At 36.6% G+C, this 19,603-nt stretch overlaps 1 protein-coding gene across 13 annotated transcripts in view; it reads right to left on the reverse strand.

The window, feature by feature from the left end:
- HMBOX1 (homeobox containing 1) overlaps positions 1–19,603 on the reverse strand; it is a 172,270-nt gene that overhangs the window by 93,802 nt on the left and 58,865 nt on the right. For 12 of the 13 annotated variants that reach the window (XR_008425189.2, XM_045202563.3, XM_045202561.3 and 9 more), the window contains 2 exons: positions 13,765–13,844; positions 4,534–5,010 (listed from right to left, as the gene is read on the reverse strand). Coding sequence is in view for 12 of the 13 variants with exons in the window: in XM_045202563.3 (XP_045058498.1) it covers positions 4,534–5,010; positions 13,765–13,787 (500 nt within the window). In the remaining variant the exon portion in view is untranslated. The remainder of the gene's footprint in view (positions 1–4,533; positions 5,011–13,764; positions 13,845–19,603) is intronic. The other variant, XM_053911774.2, reaches the window with a different exon arrangement.

Genomic DNA, 19,603 nt, shown 5'->3' on the forward strand with positions numbered 1-19,603 from the left:
CATACAAATTCCTTCATATTTGAATAAAAACCTGATCCCTTTAGTTTCTATACATGGAGATAAACAAAGCATAATTTAAATTTTTTAAAAGATAATTTTAAGAAGAAAAGTTACTCTATATGTACAAACAACATAGTAACTGAATATTATGACTTATGGAACTTTAAGTACCCTAACCTACACAAGTAAATAATACCCTATTGTTAGGGCTATAGATAACCAACTCAAAAGAAAGTCTTGGAATCTTATATAAAATGCTAATTACTGAGTCCGGCACAAATAACACCTTTTTAATTAAAAAATCATAAGCATGTAATTCTGTAACATAACAATTAGCACACTCAAGCACATCATATGACATTTTAGGTGAAATGTTCAAATTAAAACTATAAATTATTACACCTATATTATTACCCTACCAACCACACTCAAGCAGGCCTCACTTCTGCCGGACTCTGTATGTTATTATAACACTAACCTCATTTCAATTGTTATTTTATAATATATACACAGCAAAACAGATACTTTAATAAATGAACACTATGATATCAGCAGATATATAATATATATACAGCTACATATAAATATATATTAATAGATGCATTTAAAAATATTAACATGTGAATGGGCATCATACTAAAGATAAGAGCTTTAAAATCCTTCCTAGAATGTTATATTCAACAATTTGTTGAGTATTTATATTCTGGTTTCCTTTTTATGTTTTTTACCCTGATCAATTCAAAAATGGAAAAAGTAAGTTACTTTCTTTTTCATTTTTTTTTTAACAGGTTGATCAGGTGTAATTATAACAATCAATTTCTACAAAAAAAATTCCTTTATGTACCTTGAAATTACTAAAAGTTAAGTGTAAAGCACTGACCAGTGTGTCTCAGCTGGTTGGGTGTTATCCCACAGAGCTGAAGGCCACTGGGTCCATTTCCGGTCAGGGCACACATGCCTGGGTTGTGGGTTTGGTCCTGGTCAGGGTACGTATGAGAGGCAACTGATCAATGTTTCTCTCTCCCTCTTTCTCCTTTTCTCTCTCTCTAAAACTAAGTAAATAATATCTCCTTTAAAAAAAGTTAAGTATATGGATGCAATGGGTTATGAAATATATTTCATGATTGAATGCTAGGGAAGTTAGGCAATGTGAGCATGCGAAAGGTGAATTATACAGGGTGGGGCAAAAGTAGGTTTAGAGTGGTTTGTATGAAAAATAATACAATAATTAATAAATAATAATCCAAGAATAAACTCTGTGTTTTGCTTACTCACAACTGTAAATCTACTTTTATCTCCCCAGCCTGTATATGATATATGCAGAAACAGAGGCAGGAAGGCATTCAGGTACTAAGAACCCATTCTCCCCAATCTCCAATTTGGTGGATTGAACCACCAAGTTCAATCCACTAGAATATCATCACAGTGCTGTGCGATCATCAAGGGCAGCATAGCTCTCCACAGGCACGGGACACTCAGAAAGATCCACTGCTCAAAAATGTCTCTAACATTCCACCAAATAAAAGTGTATTTGGTTAGTTAAGCGACTGACTTGAAGTGGCAAATATCATGGGAGTTGGGAGGAGGTGCTTAGCCCATTAAGGCACGCATACTTTGTCTTGAGTTACATTAACCATATTCCTAAAATCTTACTGAAATCTAGACATCAAAATTTATGTACAGAGGCACACTGGTGATAAAGACACGAAGTTAAAATTCAGGCTCTGCCACTTAAAATTTATGGTTTCTTGAGCCAATTATTTAAGTTTTGTGAATTTCAACTTCTCTGCTCCAACTTACAACATGGTTGTAATGATTAAAGTGCGAACAGTCATGCAATAAACTTCTCCCTCCAATCTAAGGATTGTTATTATCTGCAAACTTAAGGAAAATGAGAGGTGGACACAAAAGAAGAATGTAGGTGTGGGTAAGGGAGCAATGGTAGAGGACCACAGAGAGCCAGAAGGTCCAATGAAACCCGGAGATGATTACAGGACACCAAAGTAGCAGTTCTAAGAAAGTGAAGCAGAGAAAAGGAAGGTGACAAAGCGTCCTAACTTCACTACAAAGTATGTAAATTAAATGCTAATAACAATACATAAACAGGATGCAGTTAATGACAAAACTTGAATGTGTATAACTGTAGAACTTAAGTACAAATCCCAGTCATTGCTAAATAGGTTTTCTGGGGGGTTTTGTTTGCTTTTTGAGGACGTAGTTGATTTGCGGTATTATGCCAACCTAAGAGCTAAGTGAAGTTTTAGACCCTGGCCAATCTTTTAGAGCCTTCTGTTAAAAAGAAAATTTTCTCGAACTTCTTCTTAGTTTAATACATATTTGGAAATTAACTTATGTTAAAAGTTTATTAAAACTGATTAACAGCAGCAGCAGTAACAAAAAACAGGCTAGCATCCTAACAAATAAATTTTATTGTTAATATCCTTCCTCTCAGGATAATTAAAAGCTAACATTCTTATATTTCAATGACTAAAGTAACTTTAATTTGTCCAAATGGTTCTCTTAATCTTGATGATGACATATATGTTAAGTTCAAAAAGAACATATGAACTTTGGCTTGCTGCTTTAACAAATGACAATGAATTCAAAGTCAAACTGATCTCGGGCCCTGGCTGGTGTGGCCCAGTGGATTGAGCACTGGCCTGCGAACTAAAGGGTCGCCGGGTCAATTCCCAGTCAGGGCACATGACTGGGTTGCAGGTCAGGTCCCCAACAAGGGGCACATGAGAGGCAACTGCACATTGATGTTTCTCTCCCTCTCTTTCTCCCTCCCTTCCCTCTCTAAAGTAAATAAAATCTTTAATAAAAAATTGATCTCGTATACTTTTAAGTTTTAAAAGCCTAATAATAGGGTCCTGTGGTTGTTCTATGAAGCCGTTCACTACAGGAATTACATTAGCATCTAGATACAATAGTCTGTTTGGCCCAGAATTCCTCAGTGGCAGGTCCATCCTGAAAATAAATTCAGGACAGTTTGTTTAAAAGACATCACACCGTTGTGGTACTATAGGATAGATCTTCCACATGGCAATATTAAGCCCCCGTTATACTATCTTCAAGTCTTAAAATCTTTAGGGATTTTAACTCATAATTACAGAGTTTAATTTTATCTCTGACAACCTCCCGCACAGCTTCTTTCATTATGTACAGTAACTAACCTATCTGCAGCCTCTCCTCCCTACTCCAGTACAGGCACACCTCAGAGATACTGCAGGCTCGGTTCCAGACCACCACAAGGAAGCAAATACGGTGAAGAAACCATAGCGAGTCACATGAATGTTTTGGTTTCCCGGTACACATAAAAGTTACATTTACACTATACTATAGTCTATTAAGTGTACATACCTTAATTAAAAAATGCTTTACTGCTAAAAAATGTTAACCATCATCTGGGCTTTCAGTGATTCATAATCTTTTTGAATCACTGCTGGTGGACGGTCCAGCCTCGATGTTGATGAAAACACCGTTATCTGCAAAGTGCAATAAAACGAGGTGTGCCGGTAGCGACAATGTACTGCAAACAATACCTTCATCATCTATATTCCTAAAGACCCGTAAAAATGCCTTATCTCCAACCAAATTAACTATAAACTATCTGTATGGAACTCAAATCTCCCAAAACCTATACTGCCTCCAAATATACTATTCTTATTACCATAGTCCAGCCCATCTGTAATCCTTTTACGATGAAACATGTCTTGCCCTTTCTACCTTTTACTATTCCCTTAACTTTAAATAAAGTTCTTATACTTCAAAGGAGAGGCTATCTTTTAAGGTTTAGCTGACATTCGCCCATTCACTTAACATGTTGCCCTTACCATGTACCAAGGTTCGTATCCTAGAGACACAACCATCGGAAACACGTGGTTGTTGGCCTCCACGGGTCCCGGTCCTGTGTGAAGCCATTGCTAATTGCCTCTGCTGAAAGTGAACGTCTCCTCATTTTCTCAGCGTCTAAAACCGTAAGTGCCCAGGTTTGTAATGGAAAACATCAAACATACATATGTGGCATCTATTGCTATCTATCAGAACTTTCGCCTAAGAACAGAAACCATGTAGTTTTCTTCCTAAGAACACTACTTTTTATAGTGTAAGGACTTAAAATTATTTTTTAATTGGTATGTTGGAGGGAAAAATTAAGACTACATATTCTGTATCATGATAAAATCACCTTAACCCTCAGGAAAACTACTTAAAATGAATTTAAGGAATAGACTGTATTAGCAATGCTGACCATTCAGATGTTGGCAATTAGAGCCATAAAGAGAAGGCTAACCTTTGCTTCCATAAACAGAGAAAATGGAAAAGGCTTATCAAACAGCAAAGTGAAAGAGCTGAAGTTGAAAAGAGAAAATTGGAATTAAAAACATAAAGTTTAAAATTTTTCTTCCATCTCCAAAGTGGGCAGGGGGAAATCACAGTTCTTATAGGTAAGCAGCTGAAATACAGTTTATTGTCAAAACCAATTTAAGAACAAAGACATTCTGGGGACTCTGAATAAGCAAAGGAACCAACCTCATTAATTCCTCCACTTTATCATCTACATCAAGGTCTTCTTCTGAGGCTTCAAAACTGTATGACCTCTGACCCATGCTGTTTGCATGGTAGCGAGTCGGTGACATCTTTCCATTGGATGTGGACAATCGCTCGTTATTCTCCCTCCCATTTTGATTGGTAGTGCAAGGCTGTGGGGAGGTATCATAACTGTTGCTAGGCGATGGGGACATTCCCGAATGCTGGGTCTGTGTGGAAGCTGTAGCTGTAGAGGAAGATGCTGCAACATTGTTGGTACTATTCCCATATGAACTTCCCCCATAGCTGGACCTTCTTCCAAACTTGTCACTATGCTCTTGATCAAGTCGGTCCAAAGTTTCCAAGGCATGGAGAATTTCATGTTTAGTCATTCCAGTACGCCGAAGGCGCTGAAGCAGATCTATCTGTTCTATGGTAAATCTGGGCTCATCTGTATAGTGAGACATGGTTTCCAACAAACTAAAAAGAAATTAAAGTTAAAATTAAAAAATGTTCCTTTATTTACAGCATCTACCAAAGAACATATCATTATACAGAATGCTCAGCAGAAGATGCTGAGCTTCTTCACTGAAAATGACTAAGGCTTTCCTATTATAATGATCCAAGCTTTCACTTATGGCAGCAATACCAAAACAACAGATTGAATAAATGCACTATGAAGTCCAGGCTATATAATTACTCACACGTGTTTTTTTAATCTCAAATTTATTATTCTGCATTAGAGTATCAATAAACAGTTGCTGAAAAAATACTTTGTATTATCTTATTTTACTAAATAACAGCAAAACTGACCGAGGAGCTCTGTAACTTCATTTACTGTAAACAAATGATTCGGTAAGCTAAACCAAAGCAAATACTAATAACCAGCAGAATTATTTAAATAGAAAAGAGAGGCACATAAAAAACTTATTAAGCACCATTTTACCCACCACTTAGCAATTTTGTATTTCATCTCTGTAATGCATTCTCTGTTAAGTGATACCCTGAGAAATGGATCTTTCATGGTTGTAGCCAAACTGAACTATTTATTTTTCTTAGGAAACTGCTTCTACATTATGTTTACTTTAACTAAGACAAGATACTGCAGCACATCAGAAAATGTTCCAGAGTTAATGACAATACAACACCGGTCAACAACAGACCACATACAGAACAGATCTAAGTGATCCCAAAAGATCATCACCCAGCCATCGTAACCGCCTTTGGAATCTCACAGTGCAATGCATTACTCCTGTGTTTGCGATGATGGGGCAAACGAACCTACTGCACTGCCAGTCATTTAAAAGTACAGCACACACAACAATGTACGGTACATAATGCTTGATAATGATGATAAACACCATGTTACTGATTCATGCATTTACTATTCTATACTGTTACCGTTACTGTGGAGTGCTCTCTTTCTACTTATAAAAAAATGTGCTGTGAAAGAGTGTGCGGCGTCACCACAGCAGCAGCCAGGTGTTGCTGCGTCATTTACCGTGTCTCTTGATTGCATCACTTTCTCTTGTGCTGTTTCTACAGCAACATGCTGTACAGGCTTGTAACCCAGGAGTAACAGGCTGCACAACAGAGCCTAGGTGTGTAGTAGCTGTACCATCTAGGTGTGTGTAGGCGCACTCTACAGTGTTCACCTAACAACGAAATCACCTAACAATGCATTTCTCAGCATGTGTCCCCATGGTTAACTGGTGCTTGACTGTATTAAATTTAAGGGAGTTGTCAAATATAAAAATTCTTACTACTTTAATTCCTTTTTTTATAAAATCCAAATTTCCTATTTAACATATTTTAAACTGGCAATTTCTTCTATTTTTATTTTTATAGTTTTGTGCCAACTAGTATGCACTGCATGTAGTAGGCTCTCAATTAAGTGTTTGCTGATGGAAATAAATGTCAACTGCAGAAGTCCCTTCAACCGTCTACATTAAAAATTTATTAAATCCTCACATCTGAGAAGGCACTGGGCAAGAGTTTTATATAATGTAATGTCACCTAGTCCTCACAGTGACCTTCTGTGGTAAATTTTTTAAATTTGTATTAATTGATTGATTATTGAGGAAACTAAGGCCCAAAGTGATTTCGTACCTTGTAAAAAGTCTGATTTAAGAAGCAGAAAAAGATTTAAACCTAGATCTTATTAACTCCCAAACCATACATCATTCTGCTGTCCAATAAAGGCAGGACTTGCTGGAATCACACGATTTGGGGTACAGGCTAGCGTACTCCTTTAAGTCTCCAGCATCTTCTGCTTCCTTCCAGGGTGTGTGACCTGCCACCACAGCAGTCCTCCCTTTCATGATTACATTCTTTCTGGGTGGCCTAGGCTTTTTCCTCCAGCCACTTTGCAATAAAAAATTTCATGCCGAAAAAACTGAAATATATTTACAGTGGCCCTCTATACTAAGCCCTCAGATTTCAGCATTCCCATGTTACTTGCTTTATCACATATATGTCCGGTCTGTAAGCATCCATCCCTCTATTCATCATATTTTTCGATGCATTTCAAAATCACTTAGACATCTGTACACTTCCCCCTAAATACTTCCGCATGCATACCACTGACGAGAGCTCAGTATTTGTTCAGGTTTTCTTTCTTTTGGGGTCAACTTTACATAAAAGAGAAGACACAGATGTTTACCTTTCTATGAGTTTTGAGAAATAGGTACACATGTGAAATTCAAATGCCTGTGGAGACACAGCATGTTACCATCACCCTGGGCAGTCCCCCTCATGTCCCTTCCATGTCCCTTTCCCTCAGAGGCAACCACTGCTCAGATTCCCCCCCACTACTAATTAGTCTTGCCTGTTCTAGAAAATCACATAAATGGAATTTTCATGTGCTCTTGTGTGAGGCTTCTTACACTGAGCATAAAGGTTTTGAGATTCATCTGTAATGTTGGGTCTATCAACAGTTTATTCCCTTCTATTGCAGAGCAGCACTTCATTGTAGGAATATCTATTCTACTTTGGACACTGGGACTATTTCCAATCATTGGCTATTCTAAATGCTTTAGCTATTATAACTGTACTCTACTAATTTTATTGTTAACTTAATATATCCCCCTGTAATGTATTATCACCTACATAGTTGGGTGAGAAAACTTTCAACCAGAGTAACTCATTTACGTTTTCTCCTGACCAATTTCAAAAGAACAGTAGCCATTACTTAACCAAATGATCTGTTACTCAAATGTTCTATGATCTATGCTAGGTACATTATACAGGTGCATTCGCTGTGAACATTCACCAAATTGTACACTACTGATTTGCACATTTTTCAGTAGATATGTTGCACTTAAAAAGTTTGTTGAAAAAAAACCTACATGAATATTTTCCTAATGACTTTTAAGAAACAACACTTTAGTTTGTTTTAATCCTCAGCCCTTTGTCTGCTCTATCAAGTGCTGAGTAGTACAGCAGTCCCCCTTTAACCATGGGTTTGCTGTCAACCAAGGCTCAAAAATATTAAATGAAAAATACCAGAAATAAACCATTTGTAAGTTTTCACCTGTGCGTTGTTCTGAGTAGCATGATGAAATCTCACACCGTCCTGCTCCACTCTGCCTGGGACGTGAATCATCTTTTTGTCCGGCATCTCCAGACTTACAGGCTGCCCACTCATTAGTCATTTAGCATCCATCTTAATTATCAGATGGACTGCTGCGATATCGCAGTGCTTGTGTTCAAGAAACACTTATTTTACTTACTAATGGCCCCAAAGCACAATAGTGATGCTGACAACTGGGAGATACCAAAGAGAAGCTGTAAAGTGCTTCCTTGAAGTGAAAAGGGGAAAGTTCTCAATTTAGTAAGAAAAAAAATTGTATGCTGAGATTGCGAAGGTCTAGGGCAACAGTGAATTTTCTATCTGCGAAATTAAGAAGGTAAAAGAAATTTGTGCTAATCTGCTAAGAGAGACTACATTCACATAACTGTTGTTATAATAGTTACAATTGTTCTATTTTATTATTGTTGTTAATCTCTTATCTAATTTATAAATTAAAGCATTTCATAGGTATGTGCATACAGGAAAAATATAGTATATACAGTGTTCGGTATCTGTGGTTTCAGGCACCCACTGGGAGTCTTGGAAAACACCCACTGTGGATAAGGGGGAATACTGTTTATTAATCCTTATCCTAGGAAGTTATTTTTAAGGTAGTTGACAAATCCTTTTAGTAATCCAAATAATTTACCCTTGAATTTATTAATTTGGTAAACTGAATTTATTAATTTGGTAATTAAATTGGTGAATTATATTATATGAGAATATATTATACCCTTGAATTTATTAATTTGGTTTCTATACATTATTCTTTTCCCTTTAAAATGAATGCCTGTACATTGCTAACTTTAGTCTTCACACTTTCAAAATACTTCATAAGCTGACATGCCCTTACTTTAAACAGGAGACTTCAAGAACTGTTTTTTAATATGGAAAATAAAACAAATCAAAACACCAATCATAATACTGCAGGGACCAAAGTTCTGCCACCCCAAAGTGTACCTTTTGGGATACTGATTTAAAGCTGGTTATTAAGAAACAAAGACTCAGAAAAACCTTTGACCCTCCCCGTTTCCTGTCTAAGGGAAGTCAGATGGAAAGTCCTGCTTCAGGAAGGGAATCTTAACATGTTCACGTTAGAACTTTCACCTTAGCCTGGTAACAGTTAAGTGTGATAGACAGGAAAGACCCACACAGAAACCTGTTCTGCTGACTTCTCCCCTCAGTTCCCCTGGTTTGGGTTGCCCAGCATGAATTTGTTGTTCAGTGTTCCACTCTTTCTTGGCTGCCTATGAATTGCCTATTTCCCCTTGAAATAGCAGTCCCATGCCCCCCCTTCTCCTTTGTCTAAAATGGCATATAAACCTCAACTGCTGAATGCCTCTTTGGGTCTCATTATGACACCCGCAAATGTATATTTTTATAATAAACTTTGAACATTTTGTCCTGTTAATCTCTGTTAATTTGATTATTAGCCCAACTAGAAGAATTTAGAAGGCATGAGAAAAAATGTTTTGATGGCCCCACAATATTTTCCTGTCTTAATTATGTCAGAACAGATAGTAATAATCTCTCTCTGTATGGAGCAGTACTTTATATTAGCATGAAACTAAAGTATATATATGAATTATATTGTATGAAGTTATATTATATGAACCTGTAACTAAAAAGTATCCATCCTAAAGCTGGTAATAGAGCTAAAGATTCCACAGTATCTGAAATAATGTACTCTTTTACATCACTTTAGATTCACTGACGATGGAAGGCACTTTTATTCGAAAACTCATAAAAGGAGATAACACTAAGGACCAATTAATTTTGTTTGCCCAGAATGCCTCATTGTTTCCAACCACATGTTCTTGGGGCTGCTACTGATAACACTCTACTTCCTGACCAATGGGGTGGGCACACAGGAAGCCAAGCCTTGCTCTTTCAAAATATTCAGGGTAGACTAGCGGACAGTCACTATAACTGTGTTCAGTTGCAGGAAGATGTTAATCTGGTACATTCCTCACCATGTGGAAGAAGCTAGTTTGTAGGAGACTTAAAACATGTACCAAGAAATGCAGGGCAAAGGAGAAAGCCTTGCAGTGCTCATAATCCATGTTCTAGTAGTTCCTAAACATCTGATACATTCCTGCTCTTCTTGCTGTATTATTACATAAGAGGATAAATTTCCCTTTTGTCTCACCTTGTTTAAATCAGATGTTTGTGCCTTGCACCGAGAGGTCCCTAATATTAAAAGATACATCTAAAGTAAAAACATCAACAACCACTAGAATGGAATATACACAGTATGTTCAGAAAAAGTCCAACCATTGTTAATAGAACAAGAATGGTTTGCATAACATCAATGTAACCTGGCATCCAAGGAGAGTGGGCTGGGATGAGCATGTGTGAACAATGACTTCACTTTCCTGGGGGGGGGGGGGGGGCGGGGGGCGTGGTAGACCCTGCTGAGTGAGCATATGTACTATGTGGCCATCACATTCAATATAACTGAGCAAGTAGAGCAATGAATCTGCATCAAATTTTGTATTAAGCTTGAACATTCCTCTGCAGAAACTATTCGGATGATTCAGAAGTCCACAGCTATGGACAACTGGTGACTGACAGCTTCATCACAACAACATGCCTGCGCATGCATCATGTCTTATGCAGAGATTTCTGGCATAACATCAAATCACCCAGGTGACTTAGCCCCTCTATAGTCCAGATTTGGCACCCTGCGACTTCTGGCTTTTCCCAAAACTAAAATCACCTTTGAAAGGGAAGACATTTCTGACCGTTGATGAGATTCAAGAAAATATGATGGGGCAGCTGATAGCGATTGAGAGAACTGTGTGAGGTCCCAAGGGGCCTACCTTGAAGAGGACTGAAGGGTCATTGTCCTATGTACAATGTATCTTGTATCTTCTTCAATAAATGCCTCTATTTTTCATAGCACATGACTGGATACTTTCTGGACAGACCTCGTATATCCCTATCTAGTAGAATGATAATGTCATAATGAGAAAGATCAATCATGCATATAACATTGGGGGGACAATATTTTGCTGAGAAAATGCCAAGGTTGGCAGCTTTCTTGAATACTGAGAATAATATCCCAATGTGCATATTATAAACAAAGGCACACATTCTGTAATTTTCAAATTTTATTTATCATCATTTATCTAGTTTCAGCACATAATCATGCAATTATAGCAATACGTGACCTACAAAGGTCATCTAAGTCTATGATACCAGCAGTTCTCTCATAACAAAGATAACATGTAAGAATGGAATCGATTTTCTTGCGTAGCACGAGGAGTGCTCACAGGATTAGGAGCATCTCCCACTCTAAATCACTAATCTGATCGCAGACTCAGGCCAACGATAATTGAAAATGTGTGAAAAGAATTCCGACACTGCAATAACACGGACAATGTTTAAAGGATAAAAGAACAATTAAATTCAGGAATTATGGTTCGGTTCAAAAACTGGTGTTAGAGAAGACCATAATAGTATGCCTATTTTACAATAACTTTTACCCTTAGTTGGCTATGTACATAAACTCTTCTTAGATATGGCATGATGTCCAGAACACACTTCTTTAAACTAAATTCTACATACGTGTAGAGCAAAAAACAGTTAGAATACTCACAAATGATTAATCTTGAAATCATATGCAAAAATAAGAGACTACTTCCTTACTTGTAAAGCATCAATGCTTAACGAAAGTTTATTGGATAATACAGCATTTTGTTCAGCTTGATTCTGCTGTCTTTATTGTTTTCATCTGGAAGGACTCGGCAAAGGATGGCCTGGTCATGAGTTAGTTTTGTTTGGATTACACGGTAGGCACTGCATGAGGATTTAACACATCCTCGAGTCAATCACAACATTCATCATCTGCAGATGTACGCAGGCCCTTCTCACTATTTACGGCACATCACCCTCTTTCACAATTAATGTTACCATCAGAGGAGTGGCAGTCTTAAAGAAAATGATAAGAAGTAAGAATAAGTGAGAAATGAAGATTTACTAGGGATGGACCATGACAGTATGATAAAATGATTCCATAATTCAAACCAATAGAAGAACTGATAAAAGCATAATAGAGGCTATGATGGTAGATAACAATATAAAAAATATTCTTTCCATAATAAAAAGTCTTGGAGAAAAAGAGCATTTTATTCCAATGTGTCGATCACTCTTTAATAGTTATTTCTAAATCACCACTGATTAAGATTGAAATTTCTCTGTAGCCACTTCATGCATGTTTAGAAAAAAAAATCCAAGTAAAAACAAGTTTATAGAGGGGGAGATAAAAATTAACTGTGGAATCAGAGAACTGGAGGCCCTTTAGACAAAAATCATTAATTCAATTAAGACTGAGTGCTTCCTATGTGTTAGACCACGGAGGATGCAACAAGGAACAAATCAGGCGAATATTCCTAACCTCCTAACCTCATGATGCTTACTTACATTCTTTGTTTTTAATGATTTTATTTATTTATTTATTTTTAGAGAGGGGAAGGGAGGGAGAAAGAGAGGGAGAGAAACATCAATGTGTGTTTGCCTCCTGCACACCCCTCACTGCGGACCTGGCCCACAACCCGGCTTGTGCCCTTCATTGGGAATCAAATCGGCGACCCTTTGGTTCGCAGGCTGGCACTCAATCCACTGAGCCACACCAGCCAGGGCAAATGATGCTTACATTCTAATGGCTATTAAGAATAGCCACCTTAAATAAATCCTTTAAAAAAAAAAAAAAAAGGAGGGGTGGGGGACTATAGCCCAAAGCCATGCAGTGCCTCCCACCTCCCAGGGACACAGCTACTCAGCATCCGGGCAGGCTGCGACTCACATCTGCTGGGCCTATTCCAGAGAGTTTGCGATAAATGACTGCATCAATGAGAGGGGGAAAAACCTTTAATGAAAAACCTAAATAATAAGGAAAACCTATCTTAGTGTCTACTTACTGGATTATAGAACTGTCAACCAAAACGGAAGGAATTTAATTGAAACAGAGACTGCACCAAATTTTAGAAAATACTTATGCTAAAGGCACTCTGCATTAGACTCTAAAGATGCACTTAATGAGCTAATAGATACTCTATCTTCTCTAATATCTGAAATTACGGGAATACTTTTACTCAGAGGCCTATTGAATATGAACTAGTGGTTACAGTTCATATCCTAGCACACACACACAAAAATTCTCAACATAATACCATCATCTCAATTTGTATTTTTTGCCTGACTCACAACTACATTAGCTAATGGACTTAACTACGTTATTATCTCCGGTAGGTAAAGGAAAATGGCTAAGGTGCTAGCGGTTTGCACACAAAAGGCAGTAGTGTTAAAGTAACAAGCTTCCAACAGTGTGCTTGTCACAAGCAATCTAACACCAGCTCTCTCAAATGGCTAAACATCTATTTCACATGTTTCTAGGCTATTAAGCAGTTTAAAATAATAAGTAGAGTAATTTTATGTTGAATTAAAAATTAATGTCAGACTTCCAAGTTGAAAACAGAAATGGTAAAAGAGAAAGTTGATAGATTTGAAAATTTATCAAAGAAATTACCACATGATTATGAAAAAATTCTTTCAACTCTACAAACGCCTGCTTTCATTTTTGAATCATCATCATCATGACTTCTTAACTATATTTAAAACAATGAAGAGGACGCAAATTTGGAGAAGGACTAGATACTTACACCACTGGGAAGGAACTGAGCATACTTTACATGAGGTGAATCAATATCCTATCTAGAGATGGTCGGCGTTATTTACCATTCTGTGGAATAAAGACAGAAAATTCAGAAATTTTGTATTTGTTAGTCAAGTATTGGATAAAAATTTAATTATACAACTCAAGGATATTAACATTTTAACATCAGCTAATTGTATCTTTAAAATTATGTTGTAATTTTAAAATGAAACATCAGTTTGAAGCAACACTTTAAAAACAGAAAAATACTAGTGATAGCTTTAGAAATTATTCACTTGGAAAAAGTAACGAAAACCAACCCCCTGAATGTTAATCTGTTGTCAGACACCACCCAGAGAGATTTAAACATGCAATGGAATATATGTATACATATGACATTCAAGATAACTCTTTGATAATAACATTCGTGCATTTATGTAGAATTCTACAAACAAAAAGTACACCACAGGATGATTGCAGCTAAAGGCCTTAACTGTGTGGTAAATTCCAGGGTCTCATTCCAAGTATATTTCTTATTTCACTGCTAGCCAAATCTTGAGTGACTTAATTTTTCTAAGTCTCAATTTCCACATCAATAAAAACAGGAATAGTAGGCAACTACTTCAACAAGCTACAAGAAGTTAAATCACTTTTTAAAATGGTAATGATAAAGCACTTCACAAACTATCAAGTATCAGGGGCCGTTACCACCAATTTTAAAGACGAAGAATGTCAATATTGGGTTTAGATTACTGAGCACAGTGTAAGTTAGTAATGGAGGAACTGAGGTTAGTGCTTTCGTTTCCTGATTGTGTTCTCCTGCTTTATTTGCCATTCAGACACTCTGACCCCTTTCAATTTAGAAACAGGGGTTAACGAAAAATCAAATCTACTATTCATGGTTTAGGCACTAAAGATCATGTATCACTGACTGAACTTATTAGCAGTTTTAAACCACAATCTACACAGGCAAACATGTCCATTAACTTAAAGTTAAGATTATAAATTAGATGAAAGTTTAAAATGTTGATGTCAAAAACCCTCCCATTAAAATACACATTCAACACTGAATTATATTAAGCAAGATCAAAGTGTCTAACAGTGGCTAATGATATACGCGAAATATACAGGGTAAAGTTAGAAACCTCTCACACTTGCATATCTTAAATTGTAGTTTTAATGAACTTCCTGTTGTACTTAATTTTCTTGCTGACTTCAGAAATATCTATCCTAAAAAAGTGGATACAGTTTCTTGCCCTGGCCAGTGTGGCTCAGTTGGTTGGAGCATTGTCCCATGGACTGAAAGGTTGAAGGTTTGATTCCCAGCAGGGACATGTAGGAGAGGGTGGCCAATTGATGGTTCTCTCTCTTTCTCTCTTCCTTCTCCTCTCTCTCTCTCACCACTCCCTTTCCTCTCCTGCTAAAAGCAATGAAAATAAATGTCCTCGGGTGAGGAGTAAAAAAATAGATATAAAATATAAAGAAATCTACTGAAAATGTTGCTGATTGCATTTCCAAGACAAAATAGCAACACCAAGCCACAAAGCTGATTACTGGTCAATACACATTTGTCACTCTTGCTCAAATCCAGTTAAAATGTACTAAGTGGCTACACACCCTGGCACTGGCACAAGGTCATGAGTAAGATTTGATACCAGCAGTGCAGGGGTTTATTAAACTGTGGGGGAGGGTCAAATAAAAAGTAGACACACCCCTCTAATAAAAGGCATAATGTGAATACACTAAAATACAACGTTTCTGAGAGTAACAATTTAGAAAAATTTAGGTTACAAAGAACTGGGAAAACTTCTTAGAGTGAAATCTCAGCTGTTATCTGAAGATTAGAGTAAGACTGCACCAAACCAAGGTGTGAAGGGAGGTGAGAATCACTGGAAGAAAAACTCCAGGAGAAGGAACAGTTAAAGGAGATTATGAGGTATGTTTACGAAATAGAGTAGAAGCATCCACATATGTCTAAGTATATGAGCATGGAGAGAAAACAGGTAGTCAAAAGGTAATGAAGTTGGGCTGAAGGATGGGTATGTGTAAGGATTATAGGTAAGGAAGGATAAATGCATACAGTTCTGCAATAAAATTATAAAATTTCCTACAATCAGAAATGAACTCAATTATCAAATGATTAGTTGAGGATTGTCAAAATCCTACACAAAGTCAGGCTGAGCACTGAAGAAAAGCCTACTTATTAGCATTGTCGACCCTTGAGAAAAACATAACCCGGAAAATTCACTGGAAACAAGGACCTGTAGATGCTGTGTTACCCACAGGTGGTAAGAAGGCTCTTTTATCCTAGCTTTTCTCTTTAATATAAAAAGTGTAACTGTGTAAGGTAAAAGAAAAGGTGAACTTCAAAAGACATACAATAAAAGGTGTCTGCCTACCGCTCCACACTCTTTTTTTCTCTTCTACCCAGACACCAGCCACACTTTCTTCACACATCTTTGTACACATGTGAGTGTTAACTTTAGGATAAATTCCCAGCAAAGGAGTTGTTATGGCAAAGAGTATACACAGTAAACTATGATAGATAGATTTTATCAAACTGCCTCCCAAAGAGGCGCCAATTTATATACTCTACCTTCGGGAAATGCTTAATTGTGAATCCAGTATGTCAGTGGTGATTTACAATTTAATTTACATTCTGCAGTTGGACATGTATCTGTTTCACTCAATAATGGTAAACACAGAAAGGGCAGAATATTTAAATCAAGAAATAAAGACATAAAAGACAAGGCACAGGCAGCAAGCAAGCCATCACTGCAAATATTAATTACCAAGACCCTTAAACTCAGATTTTGGTACAAAAAGAATTCTCAGATGTTTGAAACAGCTATTACAGGGCCCCTTTTGCTGCTCTTCCAGCACCTCACACAGAACCCAGTGTTATCCACCTAAAATATCTATTTAAAAACAAAAGCAAAAAATGCGTTAAAATACAGAGGTACACAAGCCTCACGATCCCGTAAGTTTGATGTTATTAGTACTTTCAATTTACAGATGAGAAGGTGAATCTTCTTCTAGATTAGATACATATCAGAAACCCACATACAAATATATAAATAAACCTAATATATGGCAGTTAAAAAAACTCCACCATAACAAATAAAATGTGAACATCTCCACCCCTTACCTCTGAGTCCTTCTGTCCAAAGATAATACTACAAGGCTTCCTGTCAATCATTACAAAGATAAGAAATGAATACACATAGGCCTGGGGCTTTTAGAAACTTTTTATGAAAATCTGCAAACATATACAAGGGCAGAAAGAACAGAGTAAAAATTGTATCCATTGTCCGGCTTGAACAATTAACAACTCCCCTCCCTGCTCCCCTGGATATTTTCAAGCAAATTCCGGACATCTTATCATTCTAAACATACAATTATTAGAAAGCTCTAATAGCTGGTTTGCAAATCCAGGGTAGATTAGACATAAACATTTAGAAAGTGGTTGGGAAATGCATAAAAAGGATTTATTACAGGAAAAAAGTGATAGCTACTTAAAAAGGAAAATATAAATGAAAACAACTATTCAATTATAAGTGCAGGATGGGGCAAAAGTAGGTTCACAAGAAACCCAGAGTTCACGCTTGCGTTAGCTATTCACTGACCACTGTGTTGTTCTCCATAGGGACAAGGGTGCACTGTACCTTTGCCCCGCCCTGTGCCTACGCACAACACTGCATGTCACACAGAGGGATGCTTCGGGCCTTTGTTTCAAAAGGGCAGGAAATTATGTAACTGATACAGCTGTTTTTAAAACTTGAAATGGTTAAAAGGAAAGTTCACATTTTAGGAAGTTAATCAGAAGTTGTTTCACTTAATGTCAAACATATCTTCCCTTGAACAATGCCAGATAAATGAGGCCTCACCACAGTTAGCTGTGACTTGGGAAATACATGGACAGTTGTAAAAAAAACAAAACCACAGATATTAGGAATTAAAAACTCAGATTAAAATACTAATCTCTCAAATGATGCCTCTAGATAACTTAAAACTGTAAGTAACAACCACTAACACGATTAAAGAATACTTCCCTGGGCCAGACACTCACTGGGCAAGTGCTTTAGGTATACAAACTCATTTGATTTCACAGTCCCCTGAGGTAGGTAATTAAGACAAGACACTACTTGCCCAAGGTCAATCGGCTGATGAACTTCCTTACTAAGACTGTTGCTGAAGTACTTTTGTTAGGTTTCCTCTTTCTTCAAAATACAAGATTAGGTATACTATTTATTTTCATTCTCTGGAGCAAATGTTTAATTATGATAGGGACTGTGCAACAAATTGAGCAACAGACATATCGTATTTCACCGTGTATAATGCGTTCCCATCTATAATTGCACCCATGTTTTTGGCCCAAACTCTCAGGCAAAAAACTCATCCGTTTTAATTTTTTAATCCAATTATTCATTTATTTATATTTAGAAACAAAACCTATTATCACATCACAGGGTATTATTTTGCATACAGATATCGCTATTGCTTTCTAGAGTTATACTTTTCACACATAAACATAAAAGAATTAAAAATATTTATATATACACAGAGTTAGTACTACCCATGTATAATGCACATCCTTATTTTTCCCTCAAAAATTTGGGGAAAAAAGTGTGTATATATGGCAAAATATGGTACTTCTATCTGATGGTTTTTTAGAAAAGTATCTAATGATGTTTACATTAAGCTTTACTCATTATGATTCATGATTAAAGGTTAAGTATGTCACATTCCATGGAGATTTCTATTGTAAAAGCTTTATTACATATAGTATTTGTCAAATTTCTAAAGACCTATTGATACTTACATAGCTTCCCCTACATTTCCAGTGACAGGTAAGTTTAATGGAGAGTATTACTGATAAAGATCTTCCTTTTATGATTCTAAAATCTCTTTTTTGTAACTTCAACCCACTCATCTGGCTGAATCAATAAAGACTAAACTTCTTTTCTCTTCCACAAGGCAGCCTTTTAAATATCTGCATAATCTTGGCAAAGAGTCTCCATGCTAAATATTACCAGTTCTTCTTCTCGTCTGACATGGTTCCATTTGTCACTGTCCTTTCTTCTAAAAAGTGGCTCCCCAAATTCAACACAAGACTTCTACAGAGCACCTAACCACAGCAGGACACAGGGAACTTTTAGTTCTCCTGTCCTGGACCTAAAATTATGTATTACTTTCTCCCACCACCAAGTCATTTTGTGTGTGTGTTAAATCTGCAGACAAGAAGTCTTGCACATTAATTTAAGAAGCAGTAATTAAATATCTATGATGTAACTGAACCAGGCTTTCCTTTCCCAGGGTCCCCTTCCCTAAACTCAGCTTTAAAAAAGAAAAGAAAAACAGCAAAATAGCTTCATTTTTGCTTTTTATTCTAAGCAAATATTACTAGTTACGTATTTGTGTTATGTGTCTATGTGTCTATAATCTGTGCCACTATTGTCTGTTATCTGTACCAGCTCCTAAGTAGTGTCTGGGACAGAAAAGGCACTATTTTTGTTATTAGTTGAACTAACTCATGAATAGATAGAAAAGGGTGGAATATTAATATTCTTTATGGCTTTTGGAAAGGAGTCTCTAGACTACTATACTTCATTGCTAGATGATCTTGAAGCTTTATTAATGAACACAATTAATCAGAAGAGCCACATGACTAACTGCCCCATGCTTTCTAGAATTTACTATGATAGTCTAATATAGGAATTCTAGGTTTTGATTCAGAGATGTGGTGGTTTTTGATATTACCCTCATTATGTTCCCTACTTTTTTGCATTCTAAAATAATTATATAACCTGAAAATGAAAATACACATTTCTCTGTTAATAACAGGT

Source organism: Desmodus rotundus, chromosome 9 (assembly GCF_022682495.2).
Source record: "Desmodus rotundus isolate HL8 chromosome 9, HLdesRot8A.1, whole genome shotgun sequence".
NCBI classification, from domain to species: Eukaryota; Metazoa; Chordata; class Mammalia; order Chiroptera; family Phyllostomidae; genus Desmodus; species Desmodus rotundus.